The sequence below is a fragment of the Larus michahellis genome, chromosome 5, assembly GCF_964199755.1.
Source record: "Larus michahellis chromosome 5, bLarMic1.1, whole genome shotgun sequence".
Classification (NCBI taxonomy): domain Eukaryota; kingdom Metazoa; phylum Chordata; class Aves; order Charadriiformes; family Laridae; genus Larus; species Larus michahellis.
Genome location: NC_133900.1, coordinates 37933025 through 37958920, shown reverse-complemented (window position 1 = coordinate 37958920; position 25896 = coordinate 37933025). Strand labels below are relative to the sequence as shown.

The following is a 25896-nucleotide window of genomic DNA, read 5'->3' as shown; positions in this document are numbered from 1 at the left end:
AAAGCCCCTCCTGGTTCTCCGTTGCAAAGGAGCATTATATGAATTGCTCTTGCTTCCCAGGAGAAACAGCCAACCGTTTGTCCCTGTCGCCCACTCCGGAGAGGGGTGGCGTTCCCAGGCAAAAAGGCTCTGATTCTTTAGGGGAGATGAGGATGAAAGGACTGTCCCACAGGCACAGAAATTAACTCAAGTACCTTGAGTTCATTAGAAACATGCACACACGCAGGCTGGAGTTTATTAGTCCACAGACTTACCATACCATACAAAAAAAGAATAAAAATCCCCCAAAATAGGGGCAGGTTCCCAGTTTTGCCTGCTCACAAATTAACAGTGCTGAGGGTACTAAACGTGTCTTGTGCCCTCTGATCGGAGTGCGGGGCAGGAGCTGAATGTGCATTCGCAGACGAGATTCAAGCCTCTCGCCTGTAAAGGGGCTGTGCACCTTTAGCCTCAAGGCAACCGGGAGCCCTCAGCTGCCTCCGAGACACATCCAAGGTCAGAGCAGCTGCAGCAGTTTTAACGTATGTGAGAGGGAGGCCGGCTCAGCAGATGCTAAGTACTGGCAGCACAGCCAGTCCTCCAGTTCGATGCTCCGCTCTGTGTCCACAGCCCTCTCTGCGAACTTCATCATGAGCAGGGCACGCTTCATGTCCACCCAGTTCTGAAGCACCCGGCGGAGGGCTTCCTCGTGGCTGAGGGACTGCTCAGTGAGGTCTTTCCGGGGCCCCCAGAGCAGACACTGCAGCATCCGCTTGGCCTCGGTGATCCGCACACGCTTGATGGGATCCGCTTCCAGTAGCAGGTGGGCCAGCTGCTGCAGTCCCCTGGAGTAGATGGACAGGCTGGGCAGAGCAGGGAGGTCCTCAGGGCTATACTCCTGCTCCCTGAGGTGCACCTTCTCCTCAAAGGGGTTGGGCTGGTGCAGCAGCTCATAGATGAGAATACCAGTCTGAAACTCGTCAAACTTCTTGTACTGAGAAGCCGACACAATCTCCGGGGCCAGCCGGGCCTGACTCTTCTTCAGTTTGGAGTCTCCAGTTCCTGACTTCTGTTTGGCTTTCAAAAAATTGCTGATGATGAGGCGGGGTAAGTGTTTGTCATCTTTGGCTTTCACACAGCTCATGGGGGACTTGCAAGGGACAAGCAAGAGGTTCTCCAGGCACAGGTCACGATGGATGATACCATGCTCTTTGAGATGCTCCAGGCCATTGCAGAGCTGGAGGAGCAAGAAGCAAACGCGACGTTCATACAGCTCGGGCTTGGCTTGGTGCAACATCACAGAGTCCCTCACAAAGTCAGCGGTGGTCTGGCTCGGCACCTCCCGGGTAATGACCACCACGCAGTCGTGCTCACTGGCAGTGCGGGAGGGGTGGAGGCCATCCCCAGGCATGCCTTTCCCCACATCTGAGGCCAGCAGCATGCTGGAGGGGACGGAGGCCACAAAATGCCCACAGTCCTGCTGGATGTTGAAGTGGACTGGCACTGCAGGGCTGCAGTACGAAGCTGCCACCTTGGACTCCTGGGTTTTACAAATCTGTAAAGAGAGTCCAAAAGAAAAGTCTCATCAGCCATTGACAGAGACAGGGCAGAGACCAGAATTTCAGAGGTGGGTTCCTAAACTGAGATTTACAGATGCTAAGGAAGACATTAGTAGAAGCAGGGTGCGTGTTGGTCCCTTCAGTACTTCAAATTATCTCTTGGCCTGAGGCTCTCTCCTGCAACAACCCAGCCCTAGCAACCAGATGGCTGGGTCACGTTTCTGGGCATGCTTCCTTTGCCAGGCAATGCCCACTACTTGCAGGAAAGGAGGAAGGTAATCCTCCCATGACTATCTTCTGGAGACTTTGTTTCATTGCTGATAGAAGCAAGATAGCTTTTACATATTGGATGTCTTTGAGATTCCCCCCTGCAGCCCAGGACACGTTCTGCAGAGGGAAAAGCAAAGGCTGTGGCAGATGATGTGCTGCCTCCATCTCTAGAGATGGTTAACACTTGCCTGAACAAAGCCCCCACGCGATGTGACGTGACACGACTGCGAGGGTGGCACCATTTGGAGTAAGGGGTGGACAGAGACCTCCAGCACTTTCTTCCCACCTAATCCTTGTCTGATCCTAAGCCCTGGAGCCACTTTCACATCCTCCTCAACCACTCCAGTTCCATGTGTCAGTGACTACTCTCAAACCCCTGATCAATGGCTAAGAGAAACCAGCAACAAGCTGCGCTTACCAGCACAGGGAAAAAACACCTGAGAGAACGCGGGAGCTAACAATAGGCTTAGAAATAAGTGAGAGTGCAGCAAACTCGAGGGGAAAAAGCTTTTTATAATCTGGATTCTCTTAAACCCACATGACTTATCTTCGTTTTGTTCTGTATTTTAGCTTTATGACTGCATTAAAGACTAAACAAACTCAAACTCAGGTTTATTATAGGACTCTCCATTAGCTTATGGGGCCTTCTGGCATTTCTATTATACAGTACTTTTTTTTTTTTTTTAATTTAGCAATGTATTTATATCTTACCCACAGGAATCAGCAACAGGCTGAAACTCAGCATAAAAGGCTTCAAACCCTGGAGCGTGCCACTGCCAGTCACAGCATGCGTGCAAAATCGGACAAGAAATCAATTTTGCCTCCAAGTTAAACTAAATGCAAGAATAGAGAGGAGCTGGAGAAGCGGGCTGCTTTTGTATTCCTCTAGCAAGGGTTTGAATCTAGCCAGTTGCAGGTAATTCACTCAGATGAGACGATACTGTGGAGACAGGGCATTTCAAATCCCTATTGTCCTCTCTTTTCTAAAGAAAAATACCCTGCTGTGGCTGCATGCTTATTTTGTGGAAAGACAATCTTTGGAGAGCTAGGCAGACTGCAGATTAATGCAGCGGGATGCAGAAAGACACAGAAGGTCCCCAAAGGTGGAGGAGGCCTTCCAGCCCACTGATGAACAAACCTGCTTGTTCCTTCCCACATAGAGAAGATGTGTAAGGCTTAGAAAAGGGGGAGGAACTCCTGCAGGAGAGAAGTCTCTGGAAGAACAACTGCAACCAAATGAAGACAGGGAGATCGTCCCCAGACAGCCATTCTTCATGACTTTGGCTGCACCAGAGACATCCTCCATGCAGCAAGCTCCAAGTAGGAGCCTGGGGCTCGCTTAGTCACGCATCTTTAAGAGGAGAAAGAAGCCAAGGTGTGGAGCATAGCTTGGCTTAATTTCTCTAAAGCTATTTCATGTAACCCTGGCTCCTTCTGAGTGTTTTATACATAGCCATGTCTGCTTGTACACGGCCCAAACTCTGGCTCCTGCTCCTCAGCAGGCTCCTTGGGCTCAAGTCAGATCCTCTGCCCACAAGCGCTCCAAGTCTAATTTTAACTACAGGTCTCTGATCTCTTTCATGTTGGAAAATCTGTATAGGAGCCAGGAGGGATAGCTAGGAATCAGCCAGTTGTAAAGTTTCACAATTATTCTCTACTTTGGCTTCCAAAAGGAAGGTGGCACACAGGAACATTGCAGAAGGTGTATGCATGCATACGTGTAAACACGTACACAACTTCATTTTACCCTGGCGCAGAGTACGGCCCTGTTGGAATGGTTTTGGCTTTGTTAAGGTGCTTTGCAGCATACCAAGGGCACAGAGTAATCCCACATCACATGCAGGGACCCAAAGCGCAGTCCCATTAAGAGACTGAAATGTGCTGTTTCTGCCTTGGCAAGAATTCATGCACTACAGCCATAGAGCTGAGCCTCTGAACCCCACCTAACACAGCAGGCAAAAGCAAAGGTGTGCGAGTGCCACAGGGAACCGCAGATTGAAAAGGAGCGCACCAGTTCACCACGCAGTTCTCAGGTATCAGGAGGAAAGTTGCAATGCATTTAGGTATAACACACAAGAGAAGCTGCAGCTTTGAGTGCTGGACTAGAGGTATTGGTGCAAGATCTCATTGAATACCATTCTGGTTATTTACAGCCCCTCTGTACTTCCTTTAGAATATGAACTGGCTTTAAAGCTATTACTTAACTAAAACTTCCCCTTGGGGTTCTTAATGGTGGAAACGATTCACAAAAGATATATTTTTTTCCTTGCTTAATGCATCTCTGACAGTGCTTTTTTGGGAATTACTTTAGGTTTTGAGAACAACCTGAAGAGTAGGCAGCAATGAGATGCCCCTAGGGTTAAGACAGAATAGAAATTAAAGGCTTTGTATTCAAGTAGTAACATGGGTCAAAACCCCCAAGTCCACAGGATGTCCATAGAACAGGTTGGATAAGCTTACTTATCCAGGTTTCAAAGAGCTGAACTATTGTACCTCAAGTTTCCATTTCAAACATGGATTCCATAGAGTTACAGGAAAATATTTCAGATCTGACTTCACACAGCATGTCTGGGTCAGCCTCGCATTGTTTAATTGATATCTGCCATACCCTAATGCCTGCAGTTTCAAGATCATGTATGCACTCACATGGTTTCTGGGTCAGACTTCACTTAAAAAGCAGGCAGAGGCAAAAATGCTGTCTTTTGAACATCATTTCATCAGTTTGTGTCATCAGAGGCAAATGCCTCTGAGTTTACAACATAGTATTTGCACAAAGTTTTTTTTTAGAGAGAACCTGGTTGGGTTTCAGACCCTACTGGTCTGCAGCAACATGCATCTGACTGGCATCTGTTACAACGAAAATTACTTCTCCAAATTAACCTTTGCAAGTGGTACGGAAAAAGTGGCAATTTTGGAAGGGGTTTTGCTTGCCAGGCTTTACCCGTGAGAAAGACAAGCAGAGAAAACAGGCCACTGGGTGCTGATGGTGCTTCTCAAAGGCATACCCACCTAAGTCTGCTTCCCACTCTTTCATTCAAATCCATATACCAGATAGGGGGAAAAAAAAGCTCGAAGGTTCAATCCCAGCTCAGCCACACACTCCCATGCAGCCTTGGACCCTGCAGCTCTTTGCCTCATCCTCCCCAACTGGAAGATGGAGATAAGCCTGGATGCTTCCTGGGAGTGGGCTTACCTTCACAGCATAGGTGGTAGAAGGGTCCTTGGAGCAGGTGGCACAGTAATATATTGCATCCCCCGAATCGCAACAGGGCTTGTTGCACGTCAGCTTGAAGAGCGACCAGTTGTTCTCGCTGAAGTGCAGCTCATTCTTCTGCTCCCGCATGAAGCAGTCCTCACATTTGGCAACCAGGCGGCGCAAGGACTCGGCGTAGAGGGCCCCTAGCTTGGCATACACCCCCTCCTTGCTGTCCATGTTGCTCAGGAGGTTGTGGAGCTGGAGACTGGAGCCCGATGACACCTGGCTGGACACACTGAGCTGCGAGGAGGAGAGCGACTGGAGGTTCCTGCTGGGGACGCAAGCCCCTGTGCTTTTACCAGTGGCTGAGCCCCAGTAGCCATTTCCTTTGGAGCCTTTCTCCAGGGACTCGGAGGAGGAGAAGGCAACAGGGCGGCTGCCCAGGCTAGCTGGGTAGACAAAGGGAGACTCCTCTCGGAGGCAGACATTGCTCTCGGAGTGGCTGACATTCAGCCTGGGGCTGGCAGACACCTGTCCCCCAAAAAAGCCATCTGGGGAGGACACCGTTCTGCTCACTGTCTTCTTCTGGGGCAGAGGGGGTGGGCAGCTGGGGGCAGAGGAGGGACCATCCTCACCGGAGGCAGGAAGGAAAGGGACAGGAGGAAACACTTGACTCTCAGCTGGAGGAGGTGAGTGGTTCGGCTCAGACGAGTGCCCTAGGAGACAGTGACACACAAGAAGATGCCATGAGTGGCCCTTGTGGGCTGGGAGCGCAGGTCCCTCTCCATGGCCCTACCACCCCCAAAAGCTATATCTCCCAGGGCCCTGGCCAGGAACAAAGCAGCCAGCCAGGTTATGTCTAAGCCCAGCGCACAGTCCTCACCTATTCACAACTGTAAAGCTTCACTGAAGGGGTTAGGGATTGAATCCAGTTTAATACAGCAGGTTTGCAAAGCAGGCTGCAACCAGCCATCTAGAGGAATTCCCCCCTTGAAACCACTCCCCTGTGAACTGCATACAGAGTAGTAAAAAGCCAGTAGAGGGTAAATGTTTAAGCTGTGATGTCATCCACAGGGAGATAAGAACGAAGCATTCGGGATACGAGGACAATCTCTTAAACACAGCCTGTCTCACCTGGGAGCTGCCAGCCAGTACTTCAGCAGCACGGCAGGATAAGGAGGGAGTGACTCACACTACACAGCTCCGTCCCTCCAGCTGTACCAGAGCAGCCCAAGAACTATATTGAACCTGTCTCTCTGCCTCACACTGGGTAAGGGTCACTGGGCAAGGCCTGGGATTTTGGCAATTTCCATCCTCCTGAAAAAATCTGGCCTCCCTGCTGCTGCCTGTCCCCCAGCTTATTGCTGGACCTCTTTGCTCAGACAGCAGCCTGGCCCCACTACATACCACTAAATCCCAAGCAGCTCCACCTGCCATCTGCACATAGATTGTGTTGGAATGGCTGGCTCATTTCAGGAAGCTGTAGCAGCTCTTTTCCTACCCTGGCCAGACTGGAGACAAGTAACACAGGCGGGACTCTTGATAAACTTGAGCTCTGCTAACACGTTGCATGTAAGTGTAGACCTTGAAAGTTGTATGGTGGGGTTTCGCTCCAAGCGAGCTCAGCTGATGGCGGGATCTATTGCTTTCTTCGAACCCTGCTTCCAAAGCTGCAGAGAGGTAGCAAGCCATCCTTCCTCCTCACAAGGCTGCTGGTGAGGGTTCAGCTGTCAGCAGGTATTTCCTCACAGTGGCTTTCTGCTTTCTCCACAGGAACGCCCTGGGGCAGTTTCATGTCAACCTGAGGCAGACGCTTGTCTCTGTCACAACCCTAGTGACTCACCAGCTCTCACGCATAACCTCCAAGTGCAGGAGCGCAGATCCCTGAGCTCCCAGCCTGTCCTGGTGTGCCACATGCAGGCTCAAAGCCATACCAGCTGTGATAGAATAGCAATCCCTGCTAGCTGCTCACCGCCTGAGCCCACACGAGGTGAGGGCAGGTCATCTCAGCTACCAGAGTGGATGCTGACACAATCTGTCCTTGTCCCTCCCCACCAGAGTTTGGTAGCATGACATCAATTTTAATTTGTCCCCTCCACTGCCAAGGCTGCCTGTATGCTCCTGCTGCTTTACATCCCATCCCAAGCAACAGTGTTGAGACACCCCAGGAATGAGCAGCACTGATTTTGGTTTCTGTAGAAGATGAGTTTCCCCATGCAAGGTAGTTTCAGCATCCCATTTCTGACAACATGCTCTGTAGGAACAGCTCTGTAGGAAGTGTTGTGAATCACCACATCTTTTTTGCCCCAGTTCCTGGGTGCCAAGCTATCTGACTCCTGTTGGGCCCTTGCCCCAGGTGTCTGCCTGCATTGTACACCCAGTTGCTGAGCAATTGACTGCTCTCCAGTTTCAGCTGCTCTGCAGCTGCACAGGTAACTGTGGAGCCCATGGCTCAACATAGATGCATGCCCCAAGCTTTAATGAAAACCCAAACACCTGCATCACACCCTACTTGGTCCATGGGAAAGATCCCCTCTATTAAAACCAAGTCAAAAAGCCACAGGTAGGAATCGTTCAGCATGGCATCTCTTGCCACTTCCATTTCAAGGGGCTTTGACAGAGGATACAGCCAAGAGAAATTCTTCGGCATGCAGCCCAAGAGCAACTCAAGAGAGGCATCTCTGCCAGGACACGCAGCTGAATCCCCATTTCAAGAGGCAAGATTTACTTGACAGAGTCTTACAGAACAAACGTCAGAGCTGGAAGCTTTGGCAACCGGTCCACACACCTAGCCCACAAATGCCAAACTGCTCTTACCTTTTTTTTTTTTTTTTTTTTTTTTTTTTTTTTTAACGTGCTGATGGGCTCTGTCCCAAGAACAGGATAACGAATGAAACCCTTTCACAGCTTTCCCAACAGTGCTCTGCACCTTCAGCTTAGAGTCCTTCTGCATGTCAAGGGCTTAAAAGCTCCCGCTCATTTCGTATTTTAACATGTGACAGCATGGCCAATTAATTTGAGCTCACCTCAGTCAGTGATTGACTGCATAGCTTCTTGCCTGCATCAGCAAGGAAAATTGCATTTGCGTTATTCATTTAAAAACTCAGCTTTCCCAAGATGAGTTGAAACAGTTGCTTCTGTTAGTGGAGGCAGAGAATCCTCTTGTCCCATATCATTTTTGACAGGAAATTGCTTCTGTGCCCAGCAAGTAAAGATCCAACATATGTGAGTTTTTCTTCCCTCTGTACAGTTTCCTGGCATGGTCTCACTCTCGGACTCCAAGTTAGTGGTGGAAAAATGGAGTTTACAGAGCTCTGGCTCTTAATTTTATTGCTGCACATTGTTGCTCTTGGAAAGACAGAACTTCCACTACACGAAGGCTGCTTTTGCAAAGGAAATACTTTCTGAGCTGCTGAACACGTTAGTGCATGTCTAAGTTACGCACTGATGAAAAAAGTGACTTCATAGTAAGTACTTTTTAATCTCACTTAAACGAGTGCAGGCAGATTTTTTTCCCCTTCAAGAAATGACTGGGAACACAATGAGAAGGAGAGATCACCTCTAGCACAAGACTCCTTCTGGTACTCCTCAAACCTATGGAAGATGTTGTATGGCAGGACTACTTGTTACCTCATGCAACGCATGAAGCACAAGCGGGATTAGGACAACTGCTTTCAGATGGAGGTTTTATCCAGACAAAGGATATATATGTTTTATACAGGATGAATGATTTTGGCACTTGCCAAACGAAAGAGGAAAAAGTCCGCGATGCTGGCCTGACTCTGCCACATTCATCTTAAGTGCATCAAGAGGCAGAAGGGTAGGAGAAATGGAAAGATGAAGGCTTGCTAGGTGATCAGACCCCCATGATCCCTGCTCTGAAGATGCTGCCCCAGCAGCAGGCCTCAGGATGGAGGTAACTCCTTCCTCAGGTCCGATGCTACCTCTCCCACACCCAATTGTCACTTACTGCCATCACTGCCAGTCTGCGTGTCTGAGTCGAGGCTGTCGGTGGAGCCAGCTGTGAAGCTGACGTGGACGCTCCTGAAAGGTGGGCTGAGGCTCTCGGCAGAGCTGTTGCTGACCCTCTCCAACTCAGCGTTATTCGGGTTCATTTTTAGAGCGTGCCTAGAGAGAGTGAAAAAGAAGAGTCAGGAGACAGATGGCAAAAGATACCCTGCCAAGAGCAGCCTTATCTTGGTCCCTGCCCATCCATACAGACACTGTGCAGCCTTTTACTGTGACACAGCACCTCATTCCTGTGCACTTGTCTTCTTTCTCTGTCATCTGAGGATTGCATCCCACTGACACCGAGCAGGTTATAGCCTTGCAGCCCCCGTGCCAGCTCGCCATGACAAACCAGCTGTGCTTGAGCAGAGAGAACCACTGAGACAACAGCATCCAGCCCCAGTTTGTGCCACCTTTGCCTGGGGTCCTGGATCACATCCCATCTTGTCCACCGTCCCTGGTAAGCGGGGACCCACCAGTGTTCACCTTCAGTAAAGTTCTCAAGGGAAGGGAGTGGCATCACTCCTCCCATTTTACAGAAGGGTAGGTTGAGGCTGGGTGTGACAACCCAATTCCTTCAAGGTGGAGGCATAAGTGGAAGAAGAGGCCATTCCTAGCAGCTGTTGTCTCCTCAGTGCATCGCAGTAACAACTGACACCTTCCAAAAGAAGAAGCGCCTCTGCGGAAAACAAGTGTCTGCCAAACTCAGGGCCTACCATGCAGCTTTTAATACAAGATCTACAGTTTTCCATGCAGCTTCTATCTAAAAAAAAAAATTAAATAAATAAACCAACCATAAACTGGGCTTATAACCTGCCAGGTCACAGTTTAAGTGACCAGTTGTAGGCAAGCAGGACTTTTCGCTAAGATAAAGAATTTCCCCTGCATTTTCTTCATTTTTCTCTCCTTGGAAAACAACAAGAACTGTTGAAATCGGGCAGCAAATCAGAACAAAAACACTCCTAGCTTTGGCACGGTTCAGACTCTCTATCGGCCAGCAAATGAAGGTTATCAGTCCACATTTTTTAAGTAAAACTGCCAATCTGCTGATAAAATTCAACACGTTGTTGATTAAGAACATAAAAAGGTTAGTGGCAGACTTGTAAAAAAGAAAAAGGACTTCCACCAGCTATCTTGCTGGAAGGTATCCGGCGTTTCCTAATCAGACGGCTGAACGGCTGCTGAGAAAGACAAACAAAAGACATGCACGACCGTTTTCTTGTGGCACCCTGTCCACGCTCACAATCTCTCCTCTTCCAAAACCCCCATGCACAGCAGATGCCATGAACAATTTTTATTTGAAGACTGAGAAATGCTTAATTCCCCATCCAGACAAAGCACTTACTCGTGTCCACACCACCACATGGAGAGCAGAGCATATGAGAAGCCCGGAAGAAACTTCTGCCAGACTTCCTCATTTGCCTCAGCAGCCTCGGTCTAAAAATACTCAGGGGCTGATGAAATAAGGCTCTAAAAACCACCTCAGGTATAACTCGTCAGAGACACTGGTCTTGCACCAGTGATGAATTTACCACAGCAAGCCTCTTGGGGATGATTTACAAAACTTTGCAATGCACCACACAAGTCACAGTTAAAAAATAAAAGGAGAGAGAGAGTGAAAGAGACACATTGAGGTTTTTAGCTCTGTTATGATTAACGCTGTTGAAGGCAACCAGCTGGACTTAAATCTTCTTCTTTTTTTTTTTTTAATTTTTATTACAAAGATATATCTTTATCCTATAACTTTCTTAGACGTTTTAGCAATCTGGAGGGGAAAAAAATGCACGGGCGCACACCCACGCGGGTGCACTGTTTGACCTGGCAAGAATCAAGGAAGCTTTTGAATCTATAAGAAAAGAAGAAGATTTTGCAAGAGAGAGAGTCTCGATTTGCATACATGAGAGATTTTCTAACGCATTCCTCCCCTCCCCACTGCCCCCACCCCCACCCCTTCGCCCCATACAAAAACCAGTTGGTGCATTTCTGTTTCCTTCCCATCACTTAAACACAAATCCACAGAGCTGCCTTACCATTCCCGCACTCAGAGAGAGATGGGACTTTGCTCGGTGCGGTCCAAGGTCCACCGCGCGCGGCCACACCTATTCCTCCAAGCAACCTGGGCGCAACGCGGCGCCTGTCAGCACCGTGCTGGTTGCTGCCTTTGCCAAGCCCAACGTTGCGGTGAAGTCAGATGTACAGAGAGCCCCGTTTCCTCTCTGTACCGTGGTGACTTATGTAAAATGCAGTTCCTGAATAGGCACACCGAAATAGAAATTGTTTGCGGCTTAAACGACATCCTGCTCTTGTTTCAGATGTTACAGCCGGGCCAGCTAAGACCGCCTGGAAATATCTCAGCTTTACATCTCCTTCTTTTCCTACGAGCTGTTTGAAGCCCAGGCTGCAGCCTGCACAGATTAAAATACTGCCAACTATACCAAGGAATTACTCAAAACACTTGCCAGGGACAAACTCTCCCTTTCCAGTAAAATTCCATCCCAAGAGCTGAGCAGCCCATCACTGCGACAGCCCGTGGGATCCTGATTTACAGCTAACCTGAACTTTGCCTGCTTTGCTACTGTTCCTTCCCACCACGCCTGACTGCAAGGGCACAGGTTGCTATTCTCCATCTTGCCCTTTTCACCAAAGGATATTGGAAATAAAGAGCATCGATCCATCTTAAACCTGAAAAAAATCAGTGGGATTGCCCCTCACTGGCTTGCTAACATTGGTGGGCTCCAGTCCCCTTCAGGAAAACGTAGCAGTGGTTAATTTACCTCCATTTCAAAAATCTGTGTTCAGCACCTTAAATGTAACTGGCAACTTCAAATGCAGCATGAGAGGCTCCTTCATGTGCCAGTGCATAAAGAACAGGTCACAGGAGTCAGCTCTCCCAATCTAGTAACCTAAAAAGACAGGATTTCCAGCTCTCCAAATTATTCTGATGGCTTTAAATACACTTCAGTTACTCAACTTTCTCCATGCAACACGCTCACATATTCAGGCAAGCCTTCCCATTCACTATTCCCCAGTTTTCCCATGATGAAAACAAAAAAAACAAGTCAAGTTTGAAAACAGTGGTCCTGTAAAAAAAAAAATAAATCAACAGAACAAAACAAAAAAAACCCCAGTTTGGAGTTCTGTAGTATTGCAAAGGGATCCGGATGATTTGCCATGCCTCTCATTGCATCTCCAGCCGTGCCATGCTTCATCTTTCCTGTGATTCATATCGGAGTGGTAGCCTTGTGTTTAGTTTCTTGCACTTCTCAGAGGGAGAGCGGAGATGGCACCAAAGCACGGCTCCCCTAACCACAGCAGACACATGTGCCTTGGGATATTGCCCCAGGAATCCCTCAGACTCCGGGAATGCCTTCGGCTTGAACTCCCTGCCCAAGATTTGACACGCAGATCTGGTTACCTTCCAGAAGTGCAAGGGGCAGGGAGGTTTTGAGAGGGGGAGTCGTCCACTCAGATGCAAGAATTGCAAGGCTCCCGCTTGCTCCTTTCCAGCGGCCATCACACGCACAGCCTGTTGGCAGCAGTGGAGGATGCTGGAAGCATCTCTCCCCATGCGGACACCTGATCACAAGGAGCGCCTGCTCTGCAGCCCCATTACAGGGGTTTCCCAGCCTTGCAGTGCCGGCAGGGGAGGGTCACTCCTCAGCACAGATGACAGGACTTGAACAACAGAGATGCTAGCCGAGATGCTGAGCTTTATAAATCATGCCACAGGGGAAGGAAGCAGAGGAGAGCAGAGAACACACACAAACCACCACAAACCAAACTGTGCTTCAGGAGAAGGCCAGTGATAATGTCAACAGGACACCCCCTCCCAAAACAAAATACTGAAACTAATGCGCAGCACAGAGAAAAATCCAGACTGCATTATAGCATCAAACACAACATATGGCTGGGCATAATGATTGCACAAGAGGAAGCACCATTGTACCATATGCTTGTCTATCATGAAATGTGAATAATTATATCTTCCTCCTCTCTCCACTGCTGTTTCTTCCAACATATTCTCATGGATGCACAGAGCAGTTAAAAAAAAAAAAAACAGCATATAGGAGCTTACAACATTTGAGGCTTGGATTTGTACTTATCCTTCTGCTACCAGCTCGTAAATGTGGGGAAACCAGAATCAAGGTGGGGGAAAGAGATTTTGAAACACTCCAAGCTCTGTCCAGAGGACTACACTGCTCCTCCCTGTACCTAAAAGGTTTTATGTAGCGCAGTTTAAGTTGAAACATAGGTTTGGAGTCTGGGGATGCAAGGGGAAGTTCGGATGGGGTGCAGAATTAAGATGGTAGATGGGTCAAAAATTAAATCACTGAATGCTCTGATGTGGTGAAGAGGACAATGAATGTCATTTCAATTTCCATCTCTGTGCTTTTTTAAGAGGCAAGATAGGAAACACACAGAAAAGTGAGTGACGTTCATTTTAAAAGAAACAATCTCTCCCAAAAGATTGGCTGACAAATCACAAACTTTTAGAAATTACCCACTGGCGGAAGCAGCATGAGAAATTCCTGATTAGCTTCAGACAAAAAACACGGGGGGAATCCAAAAGGTGTATTCCCTCCCTGTCCTGGAGCGTGTTTCTCTCTCCTGCTCAAGAAGTATCCTCCCTTCTTTGCTTTATTAACTTATTTAATTATTAGTTATGTATTTAAATAGACTCCATCCAGAGTTTCTTATTCATTTCTTTATTATTTTAATAATAATAAATCTGGCTTGTCCCAGACCACACAGCAAGTCTCTGCTGTCATCCAGTCAAAAAGAACGGGGTAAAAATTTGGGACCCGTGTGACTTCCAATTCCATTTGTAATTGCCACGGCATCTCCATGTAGCCAGGTTGCTTTTGTCACCGAGGTACATCCTGACACTGAGCTCCAAAGAGAAACGGGTGCCTCAGGAATGGTAAGAAAATGGAAATGCTCTGCCTCAGGTGCAGCGCTGCTCTGTCAGAGACCGATTCCTGGCAAGGAACACACAGCACAGCCCCACCAGCCAGCAAGCACCACCTCCCCAGCGAGAAACAAACCTGGCTCTTTTCCTGGCAATCCAATTCCCAACACGGTCGGTTTTTGTAACGCTCTTGTTTTCTGTTCCCTCTGGCAACAAGCGGCGGCAGCAGCAGCACTGCAACATGCAGTCTTGGCACATCGCAACTTTAGTTGTCCTGTTTTCAGTGATGGTGAGTGCCAGGATGCGCCATGCTACACACGTTTATTACCCCAAGTGAGCACATTCAGCAAATTTCAGAAGCTATCTATGGCACTGCCTTTTGCAAGTAGCATTAATTATGATGAAAACAGCTCAAGAGCCAACAGCTCAAGATGCAAAACAGCATCACTGTTTCCTTTTTTTAAGAGACACATGAAACAAATTAACCATCAAGGTTCTGCAGGCTAGAAGAAACCATGAGGATCATTTAGCCTGACCCTCTGCATAAGAGAGGCATAAATTTCAGCAAGGATTCATTCCTTGTGCCAAGAAACTAAAAGCCATGCTAGAGCATTTCACACTGAAGAACCTTCAAATCATCACCGCACACGCAAGTCCTAGGAATCTTAGTTCCTCTGGTGAGCCCTTTCCTTGGCCAACTACCTTCCCAGCTTTTGGAAAAAGACCAGCCACCATCTTCCCTTTCCAATCTCTTTCCTCTTGTAATTAAACTCATTTTCCATTTCATTTCAGACCAGGCAGACCTTAAATATCTATAATCTTTCAAACAAGCAGGGGAAAAAGGACTGTATGAAGAAACAGTTGCAAGAGGTCCAGAGCAGCTTTACATAGGACGAAACAGGACAAAAATCCATTATTTTACATTTTTCCGCCAACTTTAAAAACTCTCTAAAATCACTCCTTCTGCCATGCTTACTGCATGACCAGAGTTTCCTCAGTGCCTGGCAGGAATTTACCCTGTAAAAATTTTTTTCCCCTTTTAATTGTTAGAGCTAAGATGAAAAAAACAAAATCTACAGACTCACTTTTTCTTTTTCTGCTTTGAAACCAGTTTGAACACACATGCAAGTTTTCTTTAAAACAAACAATTAAGTTTAATTAGGAAAGTCAAACAGGCAGGCTTCATTTTCCAGCATGAAATCAAATACCTTGCTGCAGCTTGAGATCTAGAAGGAAAAAGGATGGTTACACGCCTTTCCTGCAGCTGAAATGAACCCCGATTTGCTAAGCCCCAAAACTGTGCCACAACCAGGTCTACACTGACTTTATCTCCATCCATCTATCAAAGGAGCCTTTGCAGCTGTGCCACCAAAGAACTTCTTGGGCTGAAGTGCTCTGTCTCGGCGAGGGACTAAATAAGCCTAACAGAAATATCAGTGGTTCTGCCATTGTGGATGAGCATATGCCCACAGACTGCCCAGGACTAGGAGAGTATGGATGTGTCCGAGCCATCTTTGTGTGCAAGACCTCCTCCCTTCTTCAGGCATTTGGCTGCACCTCAGAAGGACCAGAAGAGATGTTCCTCCAGCACCAGGTCAGAGTCATGTCATGACCCGAAGCTGCAAGCAATGGCTGCCCAGGGTATCACAGTTCCGCTATGGTGATTTTAACCAGTTGTGCGTGTAGCCAGCCATCCCTCTGCCACGCACAGGTAACAACACCCTAGTTCCTGCAGCAACATGCTCAGAGAAGCCACGCTTGAGATGAAAACGAGAGCATCCTCAAAGCAGACAAACAAAGCAACCAGCTGGGTTTGCATGGCTTGCGAAACCTGCCATCTGATCAAATTGCTCCTCAGGCCGGCTGCACAGCGGTTTTGTAGCTGGAGGGAGGAATATGCTTTTTGATTAAGGTGCCCTAAGGCTCAGCTGCAGGCACCAAGGTGTTCAGAAGACAAATACATGAAGCAGAACACATGGCCTACAGCCACAGAGGGTAAGAGCAATGCCAGCACCTACCTCAACCACCCGCCAGGTTTTATGGCTTTGCCAGAGATCCCAGTCATGGATGCCACATGTTCCCCAACCTCAGTTTCCCTGCCTGATATCACACAGGCTTTCTAGCACACAGATGCTTTCAGGATGACTCAGAAGCAACTGTTAACAATTGGCATAGCCCAGTCACACCAGGAGCATGAATCAGCCCCTCCAAGGAGGGGAAAATGCTCCACACCCCTCAGGACAGATCGCAACTCCATGTGGATGGCAACAGCAGGGCAATCTCCTGGCTTGAAGCACAACTGGTCCAAGACACCCAGCCAAGGAGACGCCCTGACACATCAAGGAGCCCCCTGTCTCCACTCCCAGCCCTCACGAAGGCGGAAAGGAGACTCCGGGCACTGCCAGGGAAGCATCTTTGCCCCCAGTACAGACAAAGGGCTCTCCATGGCTGCTCTTCGATGAGCAGAAGGAGGTCCTAGTACTTCAAGTTGCTGGGCTAGATATTGCTGAGTTTGAGTGCCACCACCCTTCTGGCCTGCCCAGTGACCTCTGCTCTGCAGGGAAAGGAATTTCAGCAGGCAATTCAGCATTTCCTAAGTAATCGCTGCTCGACAGCATCGTATCATCACAGCTCTGCTGGGCCTCAACAATACCTCATGTAGCAAATACAATCCCAAGCCACAGGCTTATAGGAGACACCAAGTGGCAGCAGCCATGAAAGTTCACAGGGTCAAAACTAAAGCACATCTTTGTGTTCTTTTTGATTTTAAAGGCAATAAAGCTCACCCGTGTGTTCACTTGCTTGTGGTCCTTTTCTTTCCTCTGACTCCAGCAGGTGTGCAGCATCACAGCAGGAAGCCCAGCATCAAGGAGAGCTAAAGTCTCTTGTTCATCCCTTCCCTTTCCTTGAGAAACCTAATTTGTTCATCACTTGGCCAATTTAAAACGCTAGTTCCCTGGGCTAGCCAACCCTAAAAACATTGAAAATGTAGTGCGAGAACAAAACAGAGGATGGGCCAACTCAACCACAGTCTCAACCCAGAGGTCTCTGATGCCTATGCATAAGTTTGACCATGGACCCCAAGAGCAAGTTTTCATTCAAACACCCATCCCTTCTTCTCCCAATGTTTAAATCAAGGAGCTGGAGTCAAATCTGTTGTGCAATGCACAGTTTCAGGTAACAAAACTGATGCACACAATAAAGCAAATACAGGACACACAGAGAATGGGAAAGTATCCCTCCCCACCATGATCAGACAACCTAATCCATTAGTTGCATGGCAAGGAAATAAATTTTTCTTCCTCCATTTTTCTTTTTTTTTTTTTTATCCACACAGCTGCAGCTACTGAATGCACACACAGTATCGGAAGCCTGTTTTTTTAATTGCTTAGCAGAGCTACTTCCTTCCCAGATGGACAGCTCTCCCTCATTCACATTTGTTTTGTAGGGCTTGCTGCCACCCTGCCTGCAAACCTGACTTCAGGACAGCAGTGCGGGGAAAGTCTGCCTGAAGCCAGGCGGCTCCCACACATGGTGAGCACACGTTAGGCGAGCTCCAATTACCTGCTTGCCTACAAGGAGTCCTCCCTGGGAAACCGCAGCTTCAAAAGTTAACCTCGGAAACAAAAAGATAGTAGAGCCAAACTGAAAATGAGGATTTCAGAGGCCCTTGCTATTAGCACCAAGTGAAGTTGCCCAGTTCCACCTACAAAAGCAGCTCACAACCCCAGGTTCTCTATCCTATTCAACATTAGGGGACTATGCCAAGACAGAATGAAGCTGACCTGTGAAACACCAGTCATTCCAAGCACGGACCTTGTTCTCACTTGAATATTGGGACCCAAGGCCGTAACGTGCAGCCCTGAAGGGCTGTTGCAAGCACGCACGGCATGTGAACCAGGACTTGCAAAGATATGACAGCTTTTCAGAGCAAAAAAGTATGTGGCTTTTCAGCTGTGCAGTCACCTCCCATGCTCCTGAAAGCCCACCTTTGAACAGAAAAGGAAGAAAAGAACAACAAGCACCTCCTAGTGAATCAATCCCTGCAGCAAACATCCCAATTGCAAGTAGTTAACAGACCACCACGCACACACTCACAGGGCTGTACCTGGACTGCTTTTTTGGCGGCGGTGGCGGTGGTGCAAACTCCACACCACTGCTCTTGTCTTTAGGGAAATCAAAGGAGAAAGACGATGATTTGCTGATCCCAGTCTGGCTCTCCAGCATCGGGCCATCATCCACAAGGTCGGCACCAGCTCTTCCATTCTCAGCTCCCACTGCCCATGTGTGGGTTAAGAGCTCCTGCTCCTCTTCCTGCTCCTCCTCCTCCTCTATCCGGCACTGCTTGGTCCACGTTGGGGTGTAGTATTTCTGCCTCCTGTCATAGGATGAGCCTGGAAGGCCTCTGCTGGACTCCTCTGCAGAGGCCCCGTTGACATGAGGGCAAGGAGAAGGGGACGCCCCAAAGGCACCTGTATCCGCACAGCTCCGTGGCAGCAGCTGAACACCAGCTCCATCGTGGCTGTTGTCATCACCAAACCTTGCCACATGGGAGCTTACTGGGGACACACGGTTCCCCTCACTTCCTGGCTGGCTGTTTTTGGACATCTTTGGGGGAATGGCCGGACCCTCAGTAACTGAAGTCTTAGCAGGAGCTGCCAGATGAAATCGTGTGCTGTTTTCACTTCCAGATGCTTGAAAAATGTCTCCAGGCTCAGTGGCAGGTGATGAAGCCCCAAAATCAGTGTGGGAAGTGGGGCTGATGCATGGCCACTGAACTCCCACCGCTGAGTCAGGGCTGCTGAGGAATATTGTCTTGTGATCATCCTCAGTGTGTGCAGTCATTATAGTTATCTTTGCCGCCACCTGGCCAGTGGTGTCCTGGAATTCCTTCTCACCACCCAAAGCCCAGCCGCCATCCCTCCATGTCCCATCAGCTTGCTCCTTGCCAGTGCCACGGGCCAGCTTCTCCACTTTTGCCTGTCCACCAACAGCCTTCATCTGTGCCTTCTTCCTCTTGGTGCTCTCGGCGTAGATGGGATCACCGTGGGCTGGCTCAGCAAGGCGAGGGCGTTGCGGCTCCACCAGAGCCTGCTGAGGAGTACTTGAATCCTCAGGCCAGGGGCCTCCGGTGACAGAGGGGTCTCCAGGGAGAGGTGAGTCCTCGTCCTCCTGGGACAAAGCAAAGGCAGCTGCCTTGCTGCTCCCGGTGCTCTCAGGGAGGGCAGCAGGCTCAGAGCGGAGAGCCAGCTTTTTCCTCTCTGAACACAGGGCATAGGGGAGAGGATCACCCTGGTCTTTTGTGATGCAGAAGGCCACGTTCACAGCTCTACGCTCCTCTTCGCTGAACTTGACTGCCCTGCCACTTGGCCTGGGAATCTCTGGAGCATCCCACTGCCTCCATCCACAGGGAGCAGAGTTCTCCTTCTCACACCGGCCACCCTTCCCCTCCGCAGAACGTGGCTCCCGCGAGACGGGGTGCTCTCTGCGGCAGTCTGTGATTGAACAGTACTCACCCCCTTCACTTTCAAAGCCAGAGGAGAGACGACCGCAGTCGCCCTCCAAGGGAAGCACTGCTCCTTCTCTGGCTTGTGAAGAAGAGTTTTTGCTGGAGTTTGTGGCGCTTCTGTCTCCCAAGGCGGATGGATTAGGACAGAGGGCCCGATGCGGCAGGGCAAATTTGTCCTTGGCTCTGTCCTCCTGCTTGCCCACCTCACCCACAAGCACTAGGCTGTGGATGGAGACATTTCTCTCCACTCGACTCTCCAGGCTGCGCAGGCCCACCATGGTGTAGCTAGGAGGACAGCAAGACAAGCAGTCACTCGGCGGGCTATGAAGGAAGGGCTTTCTCATACCACTGTTGCCAAAATCGTCGAGGCAGATCCGCTGTGTGTCTCCTGATTTCAAAAGGAGGTGTTTGCCAGAAACCATGCCCCAGCTGACCTGCATGAGCCAAAGAGACAAGTGTGCTGTCAGGATGTGCATGGGCAAAATGAGAGAGAAATATTTAAAAAAAAAAAAAAAAAAAGAGAAAATAACCCAGCTCCACAGAAAAGTCCTCTGGTGTTCGGAGTCTGTTTTGCTCTGTGCTCACCCCACTAATAACTACTGCAAACCTTTTCTACTTAAATTACACTTGCCCTATTTCCTGGACCATTTTCAATCCTTGCATTACCAACAATGGCAATGCACTGAAATAAGGCATTCTCCTTTCTCTTTCTGTGGGTTTGCTGCCAGAAACGTGTCCAACCTGTCATCCTGTCTGCGAATCACCGTGCAATTAACAATTCAGAGAGCGAAGGAATATTTGCACCTCCCTCTGCTTATTTTCGTTTCATTTCACACTGCTGCTCTGAAGTCGCGCGGTCCAGAGCACAGACACAGAATATCACAGGTTATCCTGGGATAGCAGCTTGGCTACGCTGAGCAATAGGGACTGGGGAGCAGGCGGGGAAATGCATCCGAAATTTCTTCATCTGAGGGACATCTATCCTGCTTGCCAAGGGAGAGGAGCAGCAGGAGAGGCAGGGGGTAATGCGTGTCAGCAAAGAAACGCCCCCTCCCAGGGTGGCAGAACCTGGTCCCGTAGTGCAAAACTCAGCCTGGGGCCAAAACTGTGCACACAGCTCAAACCCCACCGACGATGGCACCCTGCACTCGTGTGCCCTTTATCCCTAGAAGAGAAGCGGGGGAGAGCAACGGGAGGCTAAGATGACAGCCAGCTAGCCCTACCCCTCCTCTGGGACAAGGGTGGACATACCAGCACACCTACGTCACGGGCAGGGTGACAGCAGCCCAGGCTTCATCCTGCATGGCTGGGGCAAGTGCTGATATCAACCGGGCAGGGAGAGGAGTGAACCACCCACACCACCAGGGCTTGCCAGTTTGCAGGCAGGCAGCAGTGCTACACCCAGAGGGCACTACTGCTCTAGCAAAGGTTGGGAGCCCGAGGAGCTGGGCTAGGAAGGTAAGGCGCTTTCCTCCCCACCCATGAAGACCGTGGATCTCGTTAGCACCGACTGCAACCAGACAGGATTTCTTTCCAGTGTAACTTCCCAGGAAAATAACTTTAACCCGCATCCTCATTTAAAATCCGGAAGTTCCTGAACTAACAATGTATTTTTAAGCTCCTTTGCACATGCCTTGTGAGCAACAACTCATTCGGCTTCAGCCAAAGGTTCTTTGAGAAGCCAATATAAGGCTTAAAAGCCCGAGTCAAGACCAGAAGGAAAAACAAAGGGAAGGAAACCGTTTTAACAGATATTCCTAGCACTCCAGAGGAGAGGTAAGTAACGGGAAGTCATGCTTTGGCTGGATTAATCATTACCTGTGACAGATCTGCATTCATATTCACATCTGCCCACGCGTCAGAAACATCTGAGTTTATCATAGTTGGCTTCACAGCAATTGTTGGCTTTGAGAAGGGGGAGGTATTTACACCTTCGTCTTCCAACGTGGGGCTCTCAGGCTTGGTCCTAACTCCATTCGGGAGCGCACCACAAGCTCCCACGTCTGGGGGTGTTTGCAGCCAATGGGAACTCTTTGGGTTGAAGCAGTTTTTGCAGGAGCCGGGCTTCCAAACGTGTTCCACAAAGTCACTGCACGCAGACATCTTCAAATCCTTGTGGCTCAGACCAAGAGCCCTCTGCGTCTTCTGCACTGTCCTCCACTGCTCATTTTGCATTTGCTTCCCAGAGCCACTCTTAAAGATCACCTAGTTATCTGGAAAAGCACAACACTGTCTGATTAGTTCGGTTATGCCCCAAAATGCCAGGATTTTTAATAGGACAGGTGATAATTACACTTACTCTGCCTTCATCACAAAGGCTTATTGTTTACAAGGTTTTTTTCGCAGCTTAGCTAAAGCCCACACAATCACTTAAAAAGCCTCAACTTCTAAGCATAGCTCTGTAATAGAGAAGACATCAAGCAAGCAGCATTCCTATGTGATTTAATTCCCTGTTTAACGAGCATGTATAACGAGCCTCGTGCAATGTTTAGATCAAGGGTAAAGGAAAGAGGTCTTGGAAATAGCTGTTCACAGCCCCACAAGCAGAGCCAGGTGGGGAAAATTCCTTCTCCAAAGTGGCATCCTCCCTCTGGAAAATAAAAAGGCCTGGGGATACAAGGACTAGAATCAGTGGTGGTGTAACCAAGGGGACCAGCAACAACCTTGCTTCACCCAGACGCACCACTGTGATTACTGCCGTGGTACACAAAGGCTTCTCTCCCACCCAGTGCAATGGAGAAAGGCAATCAGCAAGGCTGGGGCTGGCACTGATTTGAGCAAGTGCTTGGCAGAAAGCTCTTATCTGGTTTGCCAGGAGCCACAAATAACAGTGTCAGCTTGCTCAAACGATTCATTGTCTGCAAGGGGAGAAACGTTTTGCTGTTGGATTACTTACAGACAAGGATCCATTCCCATCTTCCTTCCCCAGGAGGAAATGCCCCAGGAACAAGACATTCCTGCATTCCTGTGCCCCCCCTCCCCACACAGCCAAGTTTGATCGCACTCAGCCGGTAGCTACCTGGAGCTAACAACTTTGGAGACACTTCAGACAAGGTCTCCCACAAAGCTCAGTGGATTAGGGAAGAGAAGATGAGAAAATGCAACTAGATCAGGAAAATTGCAGCTGGCTGCTATGAGTGTCAGGGCACACAAGTCTCCCACATCTCTCCACAGAGTCCTTCCCCACCCAACCAACTTCAGGTCATCATCTCCCGGTCAATTGATCCCAATGCAAACTGAGGCTCCTTCCCTGTGGGTCTCCAAGTGAACAGGCACTTTTACACCCAAATCCTGATGGCACAAGAGCAAAATTTAACAGCCTGATCCTTCAGGGCTCCCTCCACACAGGCATACCGCAACACCACCATGGCTATGGACACCTTTGCACCCTCATAGACCTCTACACCAGCCCACGTCTCTGTAAAGCCTCTTGCCTCAGGGCTCAGAGATGCCCTGGGCAGCCTCTGCAACAGCCACCCTATTGCATGGCAAAAAGAAAGAATAAGAGCTTGGATGGGACAAAGCGATGAGGGGGTGGGGGCGTGGGCTGTGAGAGCCACTGACCCACAAGCATTATCTGAATGCAAATGCCACCTTTGGGAAGGGAGGCTTTGATCGGCTAAAGCATTAGTACCTGCAGACTCGTTCTGTCTGGCAGGCTGGTAAATTTGGATCTACCTCATAAAAGAGCAGAAAAAAAAAAGGGGGGGATATCAATGGGATTCACAAATCAGATTGGTGCACGCCTCTCTCTTTTTAGGGAAGAGACTGTATTAGAGAGGTTTTTCCACGGACTTCGCAGAGTCTAAATTAACCAAAGGACAGCAACTCGCTCTTGGACATACCGCGACATATTCAACGAAATTAACACTATTTGCTGGGGGGAAAAAAACATCTTGAAAAAAATATTCTGTTCTTTGTTTCTTTTCAGATCTAGCAAGCAGTGTCCGGCATCACCCAAAGCTGAACAAGTGTCCTGATGAGAGCCAGCAAAGAAAAAAGAAAAATCAAAGGGAGGAAAGCAGGGACCGGAGCCAGAAAAAACTCTTCACTTCTGCTTTAACAATCGGCGCTGCCAACTGCCTTTTAAAGGCCGGGATTTCCCTTTCTGCAGCTAAACCAGCCGTTGCTCCTCGCTGCCCAGACAGCGGGGCGGCCCCGTGTCCGCACACCGGCGGGGCTGCCGGTACCCAGCCCACACCAACCCACGCGGTGCCGTGCGGGGAAACTCGACCCCCCCTCGCCCCGGGCGAGCCGAGAACCAGGAGCTAGGTCTAAGGCACCCCCGGAACCCCCGCGCCTCCCGGGGCACCGGCAAGGACCCGGTATAAAGGCTACCTGCTATCTAGGAGAGAGATGCTAGGATGCGGCACCAGGATGCTCCGGCCCAAAAAGAAACCCCCAACCCTCCAAGCAGCTCTGGCTGCCGGACGGGCCCCCCGGGGCGCCGGGCGTCCACCGGGACCGAGAAAAGTTAACCGGCAGGGCCCGCCGGGGCTCACGGTGCCGGTGGGGACCGGTGCGCACCCGGGGCCGGCTTCGTTCCCCCCGCCCCACATTCCGCCCGCATGCTCGGTGGGCACCGGCACGGCCCCGGACTACCGGCAGCCCCGCCCCGGCCCCGAGCGGCGGCCGGGGTCCCTCCCAGCCCGGCTTTGTCCCGGGAGGCGGAGGCCCGGTGCCCGCCCCCGACCGCACTCACCAGCCTCCCGCGGCGGCGGCGGGGCTCGGCTCCGCTCCGCGCTGCACCCGGCCACGGCCGCCGCCGCCGTCACCGGGCGAGTGGCAAGCGGGGCCCCGCGTGGGCCGGGGGGCAGCGGCCGCCCCGCCCCGCCCCGCCTCCCGGCCCGCCCCCTCGGGGCACGGCGTGGGCAGCAGCGGGGGCAGGGCGGCAGCCCCGCTCCCCCCGCACACGCGTGTCTCCCCTCGGCACAAAGCACACCCCACCCGATGCAGGGACACACGCAACACGCAGCGACACCCGCCCCGCCGCCTTCCCCAGCAGCTCCCACGCAGACACGCACCGTCTCAGGGACATCGCCCGTGGGTACCAACCCCCGCGGGGGGATGCAGGCACTCACGTACCCCAGACCCCACAGGGCCCTACACACACATCCCACCCCTCGCAAGGACACAGCCAGCACACGCACACCCCACACCCCCGACACCAGGCTTGAGGACGGTCCTGGACCCAACTGGAAGACACTGGGAGCCAGAGAGCGCACTCATCGGCGCCGAGGCTGCCAGACAAGGACATGGTGAAGTTCAGCCCGAGGGGATGCTGTGGAAGGAAAAAAACTCTGCAGCGACTGAAAGCAGGATTTGACCCCACCATGCAAACAATGCAGATGGCATCTCTGGAAAATCCTAAACTTCTGTTGGCCTGGGAGGCTGGGGGGGTCATAAAAAGGGAGCAGGAAGAGGTTTTGCTCCTTGTAGTGTCTGTACAGGCTGGAAAAGGAGTGGTCTTCCCCCACCCTGGTGCTTGCTTTGTGGGTCTAGTTTTGAGCATCCGAATTCTCCGAAACTAGGGAAAAAGCCCCCAGGTTTCCCCCTGCCCTGGTCAGGGCCTTAGATCAGTTTCTTGCTTAAGCCACCTCTCCTTTAGTGCAACAAAGCATTCCCAGTCTCATACATTTCAGAAGAAAGTAGTGGATTAAAAAGGCAAATAGGCTTGCATAATGGGAAATCCAAGCCCCGAGTAGAAAAACTGAAGCTGGAGACGTGCATGGCACTTATCATAGAAAAAATTTGCCTCTTGGGAGCCAATCATCCCAGTAAATTTTTCTCCTTTAGGGAATTTTGGCAGTACCGCAGCTTGCAACCCTTTTTGCTTGCAAACATCCCGGCTGGCTGGTCTTCCACCGTTACGGCTGTCTGCTTGTGCTCTCCCTTCTTTTTTGATCAGTTATTAAAATAGCCCAGAGACCCCACAGTAAGCAGAAACACAGGAAAGTATGGGAACTCCTCCACTTAATTTGCCATATTGCCGTGAAGACATCTGCTTAACACACCTCCCGCTTCTTCTTTCAAGCAAACCACTTGCAATCAATTTGCTGTATCTTTTTGCACGCAGGATCCCCGTGCCAGCGCGCCCAGTCGAACAAGTAAATTAGCTCTCTGAAATGCCTTCATCATGACAGAAACCTCTCTTCTTGCACAGAGCCACGACTCATCTGTGAGCGGGGAAAATGAGCGGCCCAAATTTCTGACATTTTCCCTATTTTAAAAGGTTTGGATGAAAGAACCCACCTTTAACCAGCCCAGCTGAGGCTGTAGCTGAGGTCCGTATGGCTGTGCTAATTTTGGGGGATGGTGAACTTCCCCGAATTCAAGCAGCTGAATTTCATACCTGTAAATTTAAAAAGAGCCTCCGCTCTTTCCAATAAGAACACTATAATTTTCTAATAGCTGAGGGGCTATAATTTTCTCAGCATGCCTTCTTAGTGAAGAGTCAGGGACACCT

General features: G+C 49.9%; 1 protein-coding gene across 1 annotated transcript; it reads right to left on the bottom strand.

Annotated features, from left to right (window-relative positions):
• Positions 1-200: 200 nt before the first annotated feature.
• PRAG1 (PEAK1 related, kinase-activating pseudokinase 1) lies at positions 201-24213 on the bottom strand. Its single transcript, XM_074589643.1, has 6 exons — positions 24133-24213; positions 21249-21643; positions 18030-19864; positions 8975-9132; positions 5002-5720; positions 201-1534 (listed from the first exon to the last, which is right to left on the bottom strand). The coding sequence occupies exons 2-6, from the start codon at positions 21603-21605 to the stop codon at positions 497-499; spliced, it is 4107 nt and encodes a 1368-aa protein (XP_074445744.1). The 5' UTR covers positions 21606-21643; positions 24133-24213; the 3' UTR covers positions 201-496.
• Positions 24214-25896: the final 1683 nt, after the last annotated feature.